Genomic DNA, 17,452 nt, shown 5'->3' on the forward strand with positions numbered 1-17,452 from the left:
AAACAGTATAGGACGACCCATCTTGTCATTTTAACATGCAAAAGTCTGTTCTGATTAATTATCTAATGTATATCTATGGGAGCTGGAACGCTGTTTTTCCAATACAAAGCTCAATTTCACTTAAGGATGCACAGTAAAAACAATACTGTGGATACCTGCAGCCACCACTAGAGGGAGCTCACTCTATATGGTTATCGCTTTGATACCTGCAGCCACCTCTAGAGGGAGCTCACTCTATACTGTTATGGCTTTAATACCTGCAGCCACCACTAGAGGGAGCTCACTCTATACTGTTATCGCTTTAATACCTGCAGCCACCACTAGAGGGAGCTCACTCTATACTGTTATCGCTTTAATACCTGCAGCCACCACTAGAGGGAGCTCACTCGATACCGTTATCGCTTTGATACCTGCAGCCACCACTAGAGGGAGCTCACTCCATATGGTTATCGCTTTGATACCTGCAGCCACCACTAGAGGGAGCTCACACTATACTGTTATCTCTTTGATACCCAAAGCCATCACTAGAGGGAGCTCACTCTATACTGTTATCGCTTTAATACCTGCAGCCACCTCTAGAGGGAGCTCACTCTATACTGTTATCTCTTTGATACCCAAAGCCATCACTAGCCAGAGATCACTTTATACTGTAATACCTGCAGCCACCACTAGAGGAAGTTCGCTAGATAATGTGTTATCACTTTGATACCGTAGTATACTGTGATACCTGCAGCCACCACTAGAGGGAGCTCACTCTATGCTATGTTATTGCTTACATAGCTGCAGCCACCACTAGAGGGTGATCACTGTACATTGTGTTATCACTTTCACACCTGCAGCCATCACTACAGTGAGTTCACTGTATATTGTGATACCTGCAGCCACCAATAGAGGGAAATCACTGTATACTATTACATGCGCCACCACTAGAGGGAGCGCTCACTATGCTGTTATCGCTTTGATACTTGCAGCCACCACTAGCGGGAGCTCACTGTACATTGTGTTATCGCTTTTATACCTGCAGCCACTACTAGCGGGAGCTCACTGTACATTGTGTTATCGCTTTTATACCTGCAGCCACCACTAGCGGGAGCTCACTGTACATTGTGTTATCGCTTTTATACCTGCAGCCACTACTAGCGGGAGCTCACTGTACATTGTGTTATCGCTTTTATACCTGCAGCCACCACTAGCGGGAGCTCACTGTACATTGTGTTATCGCTTTTATACCTGCAGCCACCACTAGCGGGAGCTCACTGTACATTGTGTTATCGCTTTTATACCTGCAGCCACCACTAGCGGGAGCTCACTGTACATTGTGTTATCGCTTTTATACCTGCAGCCACTACTAGCGGGAGCTCACTGTACATTGTGTTATCGCTTTTATACCTGCAGCCACCACTAGCGGGAGCTCACTGTACATTGTGTTATCGCTTTTATACCTGCAGCCACCACTAGCGGGAGCTCACTGTACATTGTGTTATCGCTTTTATACCTGCAGCCACCACTAGCGGGAGCTAACTGTACATTGTGTTATCGCTTTTATACCTGCAGCCACCACTAGCGGGAGCTCACTGTACATTGTGTTATCGCTTTTATACCTGCAGCCACCACTAGCGGGAGCTCACTGTACATTGTGTTATCGCTTTTATACCTGCAGCCACCACTAGCGGGAGCTCACTGTACATTGTGTTATCGCTTTTATACCTGCAGCCACCACTAGCGGGAGCTCACTGTACATTGTGTTATCGCTTTTATACCTGCAGCCACCACTAGCGGGAGCTCACTGTACATTGTGTTATCGCTTTTATACCTGCAGCCACCACTAGCGGGAGCTCACTGTACATTGTGTTATCGCTTTTATACCTGCAGCCACCACTAGCGGGAGCTAACTGTACATTGTGTTATCGCTTTTATACCTGCAGCCACCACTAGCGGGAGCTCACTGTACATTGTGTTATCGCTTTTATACCTGCAGCCACCACTAGCGGGAGCTCACTGTACATTGTGTTATCGCTTTTATACCTGCAGCCACCACTAGCGGGAGCTCACTGTACATTGTGTTATCGCTTTTATACCTGCAGCCACCACTAGCGGGAGCTCACTGTACATTGTGTTATCGCTTTTATACCTGCAGCCACCACTAGCGGGAGCTCACTGTACATTGTGTTATCGCTTTTATACCTGCAGCCACCACTAGAGGGAGCTCACTGTACATGTGTCATTATTGCATTGGGTGTGTAAACAGTTAAGCTCCCCCTAGTGGTATTCTAGGGAGGACATTGTTGTTCACCTCTTCGCTTAGCCTGATGTAATTTTATGTCTGTCTGGGGAACCATTTAAATGGAGCTGTCCAGCCCTGACTTTGGCATTTATATGGACTGGTTGGACTGGCTCCAGTCACATCAACACACGCTGTCGAAGGGTGCCAACGGGTTTCCATGTCAGCCATGTTACTGAAGGCCCCAGTCGTTGCCATTTTGGTCCTCCGGTAAAGCCCAGAATCGTGCCTGAATGTCAGTTTCGCTATTTTTTACAATACAACAGTATTGAAGTAAGTGATGAAAGAATCCAAAGTTCAAGGTTCTCCATTGGAGTACTAAAAAAAAATAAAAAACCTTAAAAAAATGTTTTAATATTAAATAAAAAAAATCATGCTGACCTGGAGAATCCGGCCGCCAGGTGATTTTACTGCGCAATGAACATCCAAAAAACAATGGCACAATTGTGATTGTTTTTTGTTTTTGCATTTTACAGCATTTTTTTTTTCCCACCTCTCAGTGCATTTATATGGTAAAAGGAAAGGTGTAATTCCAAAACTGTAATTCATCCCGTAAAAAATAATAATCCAGCCCTCATATTCTTTTTCAGTTTTGATGGGGAAATTAAAAATCTAATTTAAAAATGTATCGTTAAGAATTTTCTCTGTTTGCAGACTTTAAACTTTTATTGTTTTCCCCCAGGGTTTGGGGAATCAGTCGTTGGATTGTATCAGGAAACCATTTTTTTCGTATGATGAAGAGATCACAGACAAGTGCACTATTGAGAGCTGCCATACTGAAGATTTGGGGGAAGTGGATTATAATAAAACCTCTCAGGCCAATAGCCGGGATTCTGGGAACTATTCACACGAGGGTCAAACTACGGGGCAGACGTTCACCCAGTGATCTTCACATGGGCCGGTGATGGACAACTTGTTCTCTTAGCTCCTCTACATGATGGAGTCGGCTTATTCTGGCTGTGGTATCTCGGAGGGGAGAGCCCCTTCATACTCCATCTACCAGTGTTACGCCCCCAATTGTTGCTAACAAACTAGTTCTTTTGGATGGAGGAGTGCTGGACAGGTCCTCCAACCCAACCACAGAGAAGCTGGAAACCTTCTCTCTATGAGCCCATAACTGAGTACAACCTAGCCTTCGAATGGTGGCTCATTTTTGTTGGTGCGGCAACATAGTGACTTCTGGATGTCTTCCTACACAAAAGATCAACATCCTGAAAGTCCTCATGTACACAGATAGTACAGATCTGCGCTGAATCTCAACTTGACTTTTACTCATGGCAGAGGGATTAGCAAAAGAAACCAGGCCCATGGATATGGGTTCTCTCCACTTTCATCATTATGTTGTTTAGTATCAGTGTTATTTAGTTTATAATACACTCAAACTGATTAGAACTCCAAGCATTGAAATCCCCAGCATAGAAATAGTTTTGTTTTTATGTTTGTTGTTTTTTTTTTTTTTTTTTTTAAAGAGGGAGACTGAAGTCTGTCTCTCCGCTGTCTCAATATCTTCACTGCTCGGTGAGACTTCCTGCATCTAAACTGGGAGCGGGAGACTTTATGTAAACATTGGGAGAGCTGTGATACCGTCATTCTTACTAGATGCAGTAATATCGGATGCATTGAAAGACGGATTCTCATGTAGTCTAGTTCAGCAGGAGAAGGCTAGAAGAAACAGTTTTGCCTCTATATCTAGCACAGCTTATATCCTCCTCTTGTCCGCTCTAGCCTCAGTGTGTATGTAGTGAAGTACTCTGATAAACCTTTTAGAAGCAGCTATGTTTTCCTCATAGTAGAAAAAACCTTACCCTTTACAGGCAGCTATTTTGTCTTTTTTTTAATCAGATCATTTTTATTGAATACCACGAAAGGTAAAAACTTTTTTTTTTTTTTTTTCACTTTGTGTTGTTCAAAAGATTGACAAAAAATAAGCTGTTTCTTCTAGTAGATTTACCATTTAGAAGCAGTTATGTCCTCCTCGCGCAGATTAACTCTTTAGGAGCAGCTGTATCCTCCTCTTATTTAGGTTGTGTAAAAATACAGGGACACAATATTACATAGTTGCTATATAACAGTATGTATGAAGTAACGTGTAAGCTCCTGGCGGAAAGGCACGTACATTTTTTCTTCTGCTGATACACAGCACATTGAGATGCATTTGTGAATTGATTCAGCATGTTTGTTCTTATGAGACAAGTCTTGAAATCGTGTACTCTATGGAATAGAGACTCCAAAATTGAGAAACGGACACATTTTTGCACAAGTGTTTATTTACCATTAAGGTGCCCCTACCCACGCCTACTTACAGTTGTTATTTCTGTAAGAAGCAATAGATCCACTTTAAAGGGATCATGTCCTTACGTTTCGGGCCACTAAACAACCAACATGTCATTGTGCATTTGGGAGGCAGGTTTCCAAAAACGCTTACGTCAAAGCCCGAAACGCTTCACATGCCACTGGACTCTTCTTCCTGGCTCACCTGGGTAAAGTTCTCTGGACGACCCTTTTATAAGAGTGTTTTATTTATATATTGTACTTTACTGATGCAATGTGGATCAATGTGTCTTTTTAATATGCCAAAAAGCCATGCAAACAGGAGCACTGATAGCTGGAAGAATAAAGACCCCCTCCTCCATGTTCCTAGAACAAAGGGGGCATTATGCACTTTATACTAAATCGCTCTGACCGTTTTACTTTTTCATTGCTCTTGAATATGGATGTGTTGCTATTTCCCCTTGCAGCAGTAGTTGATACCTAGCTACATCCTCTGAAATAATAGTGGCTTAAAACCCCCTTTAAAGGTCTATTCCCAACATTCACATATAGGTAATATATATGCCAATTTATTGCAGCATAGACTAATAATAAAGGATAATGTAGAGACTCTAATGTATGCCTTGTGGTTACCGGTTTAGTTCATACACCAAATATGCCATATTTCTTTCTTAACCTTCCTCTGATGTGGTTTACCCCATTATGACAATCACTTTCTAGAAAAAGATGGGGTCCCTTCACAGCAGCATTTACTTTGCACTGAGTCTTATCTAAAGGCAGAAAATGTCAGAGTTCCACGACCTTGGACTATTGTCCTTTTTCATTTGAAACTTTTCATCAATCTTACTCTATTGCACTTTCTTATAAGACAGTAAGTCCAGATTATTCCTTTATCACGTAGAGAGCTCATTGTTTCAAGTACAAAGCTGCTTCACATTGCCTTCCCCTGCCTCCTGCTTGTGATAGGTTTCTCAGTGCCAAGCAGGAGAAAGGGAAGAGCAGTATGATAATACAATTTATAGGATACGCTGCTGTATATTGTAAGAATACAGTGGACTGTAGGCACTAATAAATAGCCGAGACTATCTTCAGCAGCACTCTATGCATGTGAGAAATATAGAGGAAAAAGACATGATGCTGGATGTGGACAGTGGGATTGGGATGTGTGATGTCATCTAGTTATCAGGCAGTCACAGACTGTCTTTCTGTCTACACAGTACGTCATATACTGGACTGGTAGTCAGTCTAAAGATTGCATGACATAGGGGGAACATGTATGGATATAACACAGTCAAAATTAAACAAATTGCACAGAATAATGCTGGTAAGTTGCCATTTTTGCAAAAATTTCTGGAGTGCTACTTTAACTCCAGTCCCATTCTCTGTGACATAATTTGCATTTAAATTGTTTTACTTTTTTCTTTTTTTAAGATATCTACATTTTAAGGATATAGGTTTTATATTTGAACACAATGTTGCAAGATTCTTGCCAATAAATGTATAAAAAACTTTTATTGCTTTCTTTTGATTTTCTATATTTTTTAAAAATAAAAAATAACCAATGTTATCTTCTGTCTAGTCCTTTCTTTCTTTTTAGCCTGTTGATAAATTGTGGAGGACGAACCGTGTCCGAATATTCTAAAAACATGGCTGCTTTGTTACCATGATGGCGCTACACTTGGCCATGGGTCGTGTCTGGTATTGCAGCTAAGCCTCCTTTTAAAGAGCACGTTTCTCCAGTTTTAACATATTAACTGGACAGCTCCTGTAATAGTTTTTGCAATTCTGAGAAAAAAGTTTTTATTTTTTAATTTTCCACTATGTTGCAGAGATATTTGGCTTTTAAAGTTTAGATTCTAATTAATGCCAAGACCAAGGAGGTGTTAGAAGAGATTCTCTGCTGGTGTGTATTTTTTCCCCTGCATGATGTTGACCAATCATAAGAAGCAGGCGTTGTCCAGGGGAGGAGAAACTAACTCCTCCCCCCAGAGAATGTCCCCCCAGAGAATGTCAGACCAGGCCTTCTCTGTGTGAGACCTATAATGACAGCTTTGCCCTACTCTGTGACCTGACTGGTGGCAGCTACTGTGTAGAGTACAGCAGAGCTGAGTCATTACAATCCCCTACAGCTTTCATCTCGTAGTCAGTGTGAGGTGAGGAGGTGGGGGAGGTATATCAGAGCTGAGCTTGGTGTCATTATAAACACCTCCAACTTTCATCTTGTGGCAGTCAGTGTGAGGTGAGGAGGTGGGGGAAGTATAGTAGAGCTCAGCTTGGTGTCATAAACACCTCCAACTTTCATCTTGTGGCAGTCAGTGTGAGGACAGAAGGAGTTGAGCTAAGTGATGCTTCATTACAAACATTCCCAATTTTCATCCCATGGCAGTCAGAATGAGGGAAAAAGGAATAGAGTGAAGGTATGTGTCATTACAAACACCTTCAGCTTTCATCTCATGGTAGTTAGTGTGAGGTGAGGAGGTGGGGGAGGTATAGCAGAGCTGAGCTTGGTGTCATTATAAACACCTCCAACTTTCATCTTGTGGCAGTCAGTGTGAGGACAGAAGGAGTCCAGCTAAGGGATGCTTCATTACAAACACTCCCAGCTTTCATCCCATGGAAGTCAGAGTGAGTGAAAAGGGAGTAGAGTGAAGGTATGTGTCATTACAAACACCTTCAACTTTCATCTGGTAGTTTGTGTGAGATTGGGGTTTACATCTGAGTGGGGCTGTGTGTCATTACTACCACCTCCAGCTTTTATCTCATGGCACAGTGGGTGGGGGGTAGAAATAAGCTATATGTCTTACAAACAACACCAGCTTTCATCTAATGGCAGTCAGTATTAACACAGATGGAGTAAAACTGAGCTATACAACTCTTTTAAGAGGTATTGTAGCCAAGACTGTTTTGGTTATACTGCTTCATTAATGAGATTCTCAACCTAGGGCTAAAAAGTGGCTGAACATTTCAAATTTATAGTCTACCTACCTGGTGTTCTCATGTACCTCCCAATGACACCTCTGCTCAGTTTGGCATGCCTTTTGTCCTTCCAAGATATCTGACAAAGTGTCATTGGCAGGGCATTGGTAGGTCTAACCCACTCCTGACAGCACAGTGAAGACCTGTTCTAGACTTGGTTTTCACTGCACAGCCCCCAATTTTGAGAAGTTGGGGTCTCAGAGGTATGAATCTATATTAGACCTATAGGATGATGCAGTGATCGACTGATCGTCGTGGGACAGCTTCTTAAATCCCAACAATCGAAGTTGTGACTATAGCAATACAGTTCTGTCTATGGTACATGGTAGTAACCTTGGTTTCCAGATTCAGCAAAAATTAGGCTCGGGCATTTCCAACTTTCCTGGGGTAAAGCACATGACTAAATCAGACCCCACAAGTTTCAGTCCTGTTTTTTTTTCTCACTGTGACCAAACCGACACACAAGTGTAAATGTGAATAAGGCCGGTGTCACGCTTGCAACTGCAATGCGAGAAACCCCCTCGAGTCTCTCGCCTCAATACCTGGCCAAAGCCTGCGGCTGCATGTATTTCTCTGCAGATGAACGCTCCGGTCCCGAGTGCTGGCGGCAGTGCCGGGTATTGAGGCGAGAGACTCGCGTGAGTTTCTCGTATTGCGGTCACAAGTGTGACCCAGCCTATAAGTCATCCTAGATGAGAACAGCTGCTGATGGAGGAGGGTCCGATGTGCTCTCTGATGGGTTTTGCCAGCAGACACCACTCCACAGAGACGAGACACTTGGCGTCATCAACTTCATTCTGCTTTATTAAAGGAGCCTTTGTCTACTTATCTATGATGGTTCTTGTTTTCAAGTTTTGCATCGGACAGAGCGCTGAATACTATTAGAACAATCTAATCACTATGTAGTTTTAGCTGCTAATTGAGAATTTAAAGGGCTTTTCCCAATATCACAAATTATTTCCTACCACTAACTTGTTGATTGCTGGAGATCAGACATCTAAGACCCTCAACAATCCAGAGAACGAGTCTCTGCAGAGCTCTGTTTTTGGGAACCATGCCAGGTTGCATTTTCACTGCAGACAAATTGCACTAAATTGTGCATAAGAAACCCAAAGCCAGGGAAATAACCCTATTGGATCCAGCCCGGTGCCTTCAACTCCTCACACTGGGAAGCGCTGCTCTATTTTTTTCACATGCCACACTTTGATACCTGGTTGTAACTGTTTACTCAATTGAGCTGCGTCTTGTCTGTTTACAGTACAGGTTCTCTGGTTGTTGATAGGCACCCGGTGGTCCTTTGTTTCCGTTCTTGTATTATATTATATGTAGTTAATAAAATTATAACTTTTTTAACCATGAAACTCCCTTATCCTCCATATTTACTAGAGCTATATTTTTGTAAGAAGCGTAGGTGTGCACGCTCAACTTCTCCAATCATTGTGTATGGGACTGCAAGAGACAACCCGAGTACAGCCAGTGTTGGACTGGAGCACCTTGGGCCCACCAGAGAAAATCATTCTTGGGGCCCACTATGAGGCTACATAGAAATAATTACAAGACCACCAATTGTGCGGTAAAACACACTAATATCAGGGTATAATATAAAGTAGTATGTCTTAATTATGTAGCAGGGGTTGGGGTAGCCCCCTCATAGAATATATTGTATCCCCCTCAGTATATAAAGTAGCCCCCTCACAGAATATAATGCAGCCCTCATATAGAATATAATTTAGCCCCCCATAGAATATAATGTAGACTCCCATAGAATAAAATGCAACCAGCTTCAGAGTATAATGCAGCCCACTTAGAGTATAGTGCAACCCCCTCATATGGTATATAGCAGCCCCCCATAGAATGTAATGTAGCCCCCTCATAAGATAATGTAGCCCTCTCATAAGTTATAGTAAAGCTCCCTCATAGGGTATCTCATGCTGCCCCCATAGGGTATCATACAGCTCACCCCCCATTGGGTATCATGCAGCTCACCCCTCCATACAACCAAGACTCAATAATATATAAAATAAAAAAAACAACAATACTCATCTCTCCTCCTCGCTCCCATGCCGATATCAGGAGCTGTGCTGCAGTCGGCCTCGCGCACAGCAGGTACGCAAAGAAGTGACGTCATCGCACACCCGCAGTGTCAGAAGCAGAAGGGAATGATTGGAGAGAGAGCGTCATCTGGGGGTGATGCTGATGCCGAGACCCCCTGGCTTATGGCCCCATAACGGCCGCATGGGCTGGGGGCCCCTGAGGGAGCGGGGGCCCTGATAGCGGGCAGTATTAGCTGCCGCATGCGGCAAACACTACCTGCTATTAAAGTGAAATGAAGTCACTCCTCTCCACACCCATGGGGGCGTGGGTAAGCGTCAATATTCATTTCACTTTAGCAGCAGGAACAGGCTTAGGCTTCCTGTCACCGGCTACTGCTCCGCTGGCACCGACACCAGCAGCAGGGGTCCTAGGCCGCTGCTGGCCCTGCATGCCAGCAGGTGTCGCTCTGGGCCCACCGGTGGCCCAGTCCGACCCTGAGTACGGCGCTCCGCTATTATCTGCATTCTCCCTATATCCGTACTCTGCTGTTCCCAGCATTCTCCATGTATCTGCAACAATCGCTAGGGCCGTGGGGTACTCGGAACCGGGTCGGACGGTTCTTAAAAGGGTGGTCACGGCAGCAGTGACCCAGTCCGTGGCCCTGGGCGCGCAATTAAAAGGGATGAATGTTTGTAGGGGATTGTTTGTGACGCCACCTGTGGTATTCAGCTATAAATGGCCAACGCTGCTTAAAGGGACCACTGGGGCCGATGGTGATGCAGCTGGGATGGTTCTTCTCCCCACAGGTCGAGCGGGGCCCCAGAGCTCCCAGAACAGTCTATGAGGGGTTGTGGACGTCGGGGTGCAGGAATGAATGGAGGACACGGGGACTGTAGTTTCTTTATTTTTAATGGTAGGTGCAGTCTGGAGCACAAGTACAGGTAATATTGGAGATCCGGGCAGCCTGGAAGCAGTTCAGAATCCCCCTAGCCAGGTGGGGTTGGAAGCCTCCCTATTGCGCTGTTCTTTAGGTTCTTGTTGCCTTAAGCTCTCTTCAAGTCTCTCTCAATCCGTCCTATAAGTGGAACACTATCCGCATGGCAGGCAGCTTGAGCCTTTTCCTGATGTCACTTCCTCGTGGTGACTCCAGGCTCTTTAGTTTGCTGCTGTGCCTTCGGGTGTCAGATGTGGCCAGGAGACCTGCAATCTCCTGTTCTCCGGATTCAGTTCCTGGGCATGCAGTTCCCACACAACAATGGACTCCGGTGTCCGGTCTGTTGCGCTCATTCCTTGGGTGAGCTCTGTCGCAGCTCCTATCCCCCAGCTTCTCCTCACTTGCTTCCTCTTCCTTCGCTATCTCTGACTGACTAACCTGGCCTCCAGACCAGAACTTATCAGGGAAATTCCCTTGAAACCAGGTTTAGAGCTCCCCCTTCTGGTCTGGAGTCAGGAAAGGTGTTGTATGCCAGTGTTACCTGTTAAGGGCATCCCTTCTTGCTTCATCACCCCCTGTGAGGGAGGCATTGCCACTGTGGCATCCGGAATCCTGGGTAGCCACATATCCGTACTCCGCTATTTCCAGCATTCTCCATATATCTGTACTACACTATTCCCAGCATTCTACCTATATCCATACTCCGCTATTTCCAGTATTCTCCATATATCCGTACTCCACTACTCCCAGTATTCTCCATATATCCATACTGTGCTATTTCCAGTATTCTCCATATATCCATACTCCACTATTTCCAGTTTTACTCTTCGCCACAACAGCACCCCACATGAGAGAGAGGGATCCGCCCATAGGAACAGGAAACCTACAGAATAAAAGGAGGCGGTCCCCTCTCCTCCTCAGTTTAGGTTTCCTGTTCCTATAGGAATCCAAGCTTAACTGCAGATGAAGAGGATTCCTGGGCCATGCACCCGCCTGTGTAGTTCTGGGGGAACAGCAGGGGCTGTGGCGCCAAAAGCAGCGGCGGGGGAGCCCCTGCTTGCAGCCTCCCCCTTCGTCTGGTCGGCGATCCATGGTCCGAGTCCAGGGGTGGTTCGCCCGGCTCCATGAGGGCGCGCGCTGCGGCAGTCGGCTTTCAATCCTCCGGCTGCCGCATGGTAAGGAGAGCGGCGCATCTAACCCAAAAGTAGCCAGAGCACTTCCGGGTTGGTATGGGGAGGCAGGAGATTTGGCGCCAAATTTAAAAAGCGGCGCCGCCATCGGACCGGTGTGTGTGTGTGTGGCTTCACCAGCCGACGATGTGCACCTGCCTGCAGCAGAGCAGCGTCCTCCTAGCAAAGAGGGAAGTGCCAGAAGCACTAAGAGTGGTGGTCGCCCTCCAGAGAAGCGATCCACCGCCAGACAGAATGTCAAGGACCATTTACCTAAAACTCCGCCTCCAGAACCGGTACCTTTCAGCTTCACTGGGTTACTTTAAAGATCCTCTTCCTATATGCTGATATATGTTCCTCCAGTGTCCCTCTCCTTTTAGACTAAGAAACGGACACACAAATCCAAGCACAAAGAATGCGCCCTATGTACACAACCTCTTCCGGATTCTTACGCTAAGAGGTTATGCCCAGAGTGTATCACTCTAACCTTACATCAGGAAAATGTAATGACATCCGTAGATGTAAGAGCCATAATTCGGGAAGAGATGCAGGGTTTGGCGCACACAAGTAGCTCCAGTACCCACCTACCAAGCAGGTCCCTATCTCCAGTGGACTCAGATTCAGAGGATGTACATAGATCCTCTGAAAATTCTAAATTCCAGTCAAGTTCGGCCGAAATGAAGGGGGTCTTTGTCTACCAAGCAGTAGTATAGATAACCTAGTAAAAAACGTCAGAAGCACAATGGGGTGCCCAGACGAAAAAGGTAAAAAAAATCGGCACAAGACATGATGTTTGCGGGGTTAGGACAGAAAAAACGAAGGTCCTTCCCCGTAATATCCACTATTAAAGACTTATTTAAAAAAGAATAGGATAAGCAGAATACACGGGGGTTTCTGCCATCATCCTCTAAGAGACGCTATCCCTTCAGTGATGAGGAACTTCATTCCTGGTCGAAAGTGCCTAAGGTTGATGCCGCAGTCGCTTCCACCTCTAAACAATCAGTCTTTCCAGTAGAGGATTCGGGGGTCCTGACAGACCCTTTAGACCGTAAAGTAGAAGCCTTACTAAAAAGATCATGGGAAGCCAACACAGGGGCATTCAGGCCAGCTATTTCTAGTACATGCACTGCCAGGTCGCTGCTAGTTTGGATGGAACAGCTGGAGGAACAAATTAGAGGAAGAACTTCGAGAGAATCAATTCTACCGAAAATCCCTCTAATGAAAGAAGCGATAGCATTCCTTGCAGATGCATCTACAGATTCGATACGCTTAGCAGCCAGGTCATCCAGCCATACAGCCCGGCGAGCACTCTGGTTAAAAAACTAGAAGGGGGACGCACAGGCAAAAGCAAAACTTTGTGCGATCCCTTGCCAGGGTGAATTTCTTTTTGGGAAAACATTGGATAAGCTCCTAGAGAAAGCAGGGGAGAGAAAGAAAGGGTTCCCTAATCAATCTCTTCCATCTTACAGGAGAGCCTTTAGAAGACGCCCCTTTACCAGAAACAGACAGTTTGAAACTCAAAGCGAGCGCTGGGAGACAAAGGATCCAAAACAAAAAGGTGCATTGTTTAGTGGATCCTATAATGCCAGACGAAACAAGTACCGCTAATCATGAAGTGGGCGGCAGATTAAAATATTTCTTTCATAATTGGAAACGAGTAACATCCAGCTAATGGATACTTGACATTATACAATTCGGGGTGAAATTGGAATTGGATAGAGTCCCTTGGGATTCTTTTATAGTAACATCACCAAAAGGATGGGAGCAACAAAAGGCTCTTGAATCAGAGATCCTATCTTTATTATCTAAAAAAAAGTCTTGATACAAGTTCCTCGGGATCAAGAAGGGAAGGGGTTCTATTCCTCTTTATTTTTAATTCATAACCGGATGGTTCATTCAGAACTATCATAAATCTCAAAAAATTAAATTCCTTTTTGCATAACCATACCTTTTAAGATGGAATCCATTGGCTCTACCATCAAACTTTTGTTCCCTTGGTGTGTGATGGCGGGGATAGACCTAAAAGATGCCTACTATCATCTTCCCATACATGCCGAACACCAGCGGTACCTAAGGGTAGAGGTCAACCTGGCAGGACAGGCTCGTCACTTCCAATACGTGGCAATGCCCTTTGGGCTATCTATGGCCCCCCGCATCTTTACAAAAGTAATACTAGAAGTGATGGCTTACCTACGCCAACAGGATACTCTAATAATACCCTACCTGGATGATTTTCTAGTAGTAGTAGATTCTATATCTCAATGCAAACATCGTTTATCTAATACGATCTAACAGGAGTTAGGTTGGATCGTCAATTTAAAAAAATCCAGGTTGAATCCAGAGACCGTTCAGACATTTCTAGGAATCCAGCTAGACTCCGTAAGTCAGAAATGCTTCCTCCCACAGTCAAAAAAATTGACTATACAATCAAAGGTGTCATGGGCAATAGAAAGCCCACACATGACATTAAGAAAAGCTATGTCCTTACTGGGATCATTGTCTTCATGTATTCCAGCTGTGCCGTGGGCTCAATTTCATACCCGATCATTACAGTATGAAGTCTTTTATGTTCAGGAGAGATCACAGGAACATTTGGAAAGTAAACTAACTTTCTGGAGACGTTATAGAATCCCTAACATGGTGGTTAGATATAGAGCACCTTTCAAAAGGAGTACCTTGGATAATAGACCCTTCCAGGATAATCACCACCGACGACAGCCCCAAGATATCTGGGATCAGACAGAGTCAACATATTCTTCAAATTGGAAAGAATTAAGAGCTGTAGCATATGCCTTAAATCATTTTGTTCCACAGATCCGAGGAGCACATGTAAGGGTTTTCTCGGACAATTCCACCACAGTGGCATATGTGAACCGTCAAGGTGGTACACGGTCAGGAAGTCTAATGACCATTGCGGCAGATATCTTCCAGTTAGCAGAAACTCATCTCGCATCCCTAACAGCCCTTCACATGAGAGGCATAGAAAACATACAAGCAGACTACCTCAGCCGAAACATGCTGCGTCAGGGAGAATGGACTCTCAACAGACTCACGTTCAAAATGATAACGAAGTCATGGGGTACCCCACAAATAGATCTATTTTCCACCAGAGAGAACAGACAAGTCAAAAGGTTTGCTTCTCTGAACTTGATGGATCATCCGGACATGTTGGACTCTCTTCAGCATCCCTGGAGGTTCGAACTAGCATATGCCTTTCCTCTGATGTTTCTGATTCCACTAGTGATCAGAAAGATCAGGAGGGAACAAGTAAGGGTAATTCTTATCGTACCCTTTTGGTCGAAGAGACCGTCGTTCTCTTGTCTCCGGGCCATGTCTCTATGCGACCCGTGGATTCTTCCATCAGACCGGAAACTGCTGTCCCAGGGCCCTTTTTTCCACCCGCAAGTGAAAGGTCTTCACTTGACAGTGTGGAATTTGAGAGGCAGCTATTAAGTTCAAGAGGGTTTTCAAAAGATCTAGTGAACACTCTTTTGCTAAGTAGGAAGAGATCTACCACCCTAATATATAGTAGGGTATGGAATAAAATTCTTAGCTTTTTATACAAAACCCTTCACTAGGCAAGTCCCAGTGGTACCTATTCTTGAATTTTTACAAAAAGGTCGAGAATTAGGGTTATCAGTGAACACCTTAAGAGTACAAGTCTCGGCATTAGGAGCCCTATATGGATGCAATATAGCAGCTGATAGGTGGGTCTCCAGATTTATAAAAGCTTGTGAACATAGCAACCCGGTCCATATTCCCCGGTTACCTCCGTCGGATTTAAATCTAGTACTCGAGGCCTTAACTGTGCCCCCATTTGAACCATTAGATTCTATTCCCCTAAGCGTCCTAACATATAAAGTAGCCCTGTTGGTAGCTTTAACCTCGGCTAGAATTGTTAGTGACATCCAGGTCCTCTCAGTAGATCCACTTTTTTTCCTGATATTCCAAGATAGGGTAGTCCTAAAACCAGACCCCTCATACCTCCCTAAGGTAGCATCCACCTACCACAGGTCACAGGAAATTTTTCTCCCTTCCTTTTTGGATACACCTGTAACTCCACAGCGACATAAGTTTCATACCTTAGATGTCAGAAGACCCATCCTGGCCTATATAGAAAGGTCTCAGACATGGAGGCAGAGTAGCGCTCTGTTTGTCTCCTTTCAGAGCCACAGGAAAGGACATTGGGTCACAAAAGCTACCTTATCCCGGTGGATCAGAGAAGCTATCTGCTTGGCCTATACATCAAAAGATAAAGTACCTCCAGTGGGCATAAAAGCACATTCAGCGAGAGCTATGGCTTCCTCTTGGGCGGAACAAGCAGATGTACCAATCCATATGATATGTAAGGCCGCAGCTTGGTCAACTCCTTCTACCTTTTACAACCATTATAGACTTGATCTATCTACATCTTCTGACCTGGCTTTTGGTAGAGCTGTCCTTAGTACAGTAATCCCACCCAGATAATGGCTCTCTGAAAATCTCTCATGTGGGGTGCTGTCTGTTGTGAATTCTGTGATCAAGCTCCCTCCTGTGGTCATGAGTGGTACTTCGCCTGGTTCTGTCTATGAGCTTCCTCTGGTGGATGTGAGTGGGGCTGCGGCTTCTGAGTTTCCTTCCTCAGGTGACGAGGTTAAGTCGTTAGGTGCTGCTCTATTTAACTCCACCTAGTTCTTTGTTCCTGGCCGCCAGTCAATGTTCCAGTATTGGTCTTGCTTTCTCCTGGATCGTTCTTGTGGCCTGTCTGCCCTGCATAAGCTAAGTTTTGCTTGTGTTACTTTTGCTTGCTATATTTTCTGTCCAGCTTGCTATATTGGTTTTTCTTGCTTGCTGGAAGCTCTGAGACGCAGAGGGAGCACCTCCGTACCGTTAGTTGGTGCGGAGGGTCTTTTTGCCCCCTCTGCGTGGTTGTTTGTAGGTTTTTGTGCTGACCGCTAAGCTATCTTTCCTATCCTCGGTCTATTCAGTAAGTCGGGCCCCACATTTTGCTAAAATCTATTTCATCTCTGTGTTTGTATTTTCATCTTTACTCACAGTCATTATATGTGGGGGGCTGCCTTTTCCTTTGGGGAATTTCTCTGAGGCAAGGTAGGCTTATTTTTCTATCTTCAGGGCTAGCTAGTTTCTCAGGCTGTGCCGAGGCGCATAGGTCTGGTCAGGAGCGCTCCACGGCTACCTTTAGTGTGGTATGATAGGATTAGGGATTGCGGTCAGCAGAGTTCCCACGTCTCAGAGCTCGTCCTATGTTTGTAACTATCAGGTCACTTTGTGTGCTCTTAACCACTAGGTCCATTGTGGTTCTGAATCACCTGTTCATAACAGTACTGGAGGCCCAAAGTACTAATGCTTCTCAATAGAGGGAAAAGAGAAGTTCTGAGACCTTTTTTTTTTTCTCTGTGCTGTGTTTTGTCTTTCTTTTCCCTTTGACATTTGGGTGGTTCAGGACACAGGTGTAGTGATGGACATTAAAGGTCTGTCTTCTTGTATGGATCATCTCACTGCAAGAGTACAAAATATTCAAGACTTTGTGGTTCAGAATTCTATGTTAGAACCAAGAATTCCTATTCCTGATTTGTTTTCTGGAGATAGAGCTAAGTTTCTGAGCTTTAAGAATAATTGTAAACTGTTTCTGGCTTTGAAACCCCGCTCCTCTGGTGACCCAGTTCAACAAGTCAAGATCATTATTTCTTTATTACGTGGCGACCCTCAAGACTGGGTATTTTCCCTTGCGCCAGGAGATCCTGCATTATGTAATATTGATGCGTTTTTTCTGGCGCTCGGATTGCT

General features: G+C 44.7%; 1 protein-coding gene across 1 annotated transcript in view; it reads left to right on the plus strand.

Moving 5' to 3' along the window:
* LOC138672642 (interleukin-10 receptor subunit beta-like) overlaps positions 1–6,119 on the plus strand; it is a 55,006-nt gene extending 48,887 nt beyond the window's left edge. The window contains exon 11 of the mRNA XM_069760810.1: positions 2,964–6,119. Coding sequence (XP_069616911.1) covers positions 2,964–3,167 — 204 coding nt within the window. The 3' untranslated portion in view covers positions 3,168–6,119. The remainder of the gene's footprint in view (positions 1–2,963) is intronic.
* The last annotated feature ends 11,333 nt before the right edge of the window (positions 6,120–17,452 follow it).

The sequence above is a fragment of the Ranitomeya imitator genome, chromosome 3, assembly GCF_032444005.1.
Source record: "Ranitomeya imitator isolate aRanImi1 chromosome 3, aRanImi1.pri, whole genome shotgun sequence".
NCBI lineage: Eukaryota > Metazoa > Chordata > Amphibia > Anura > Dendrobatidae > Ranitomeya > Ranitomeya imitator.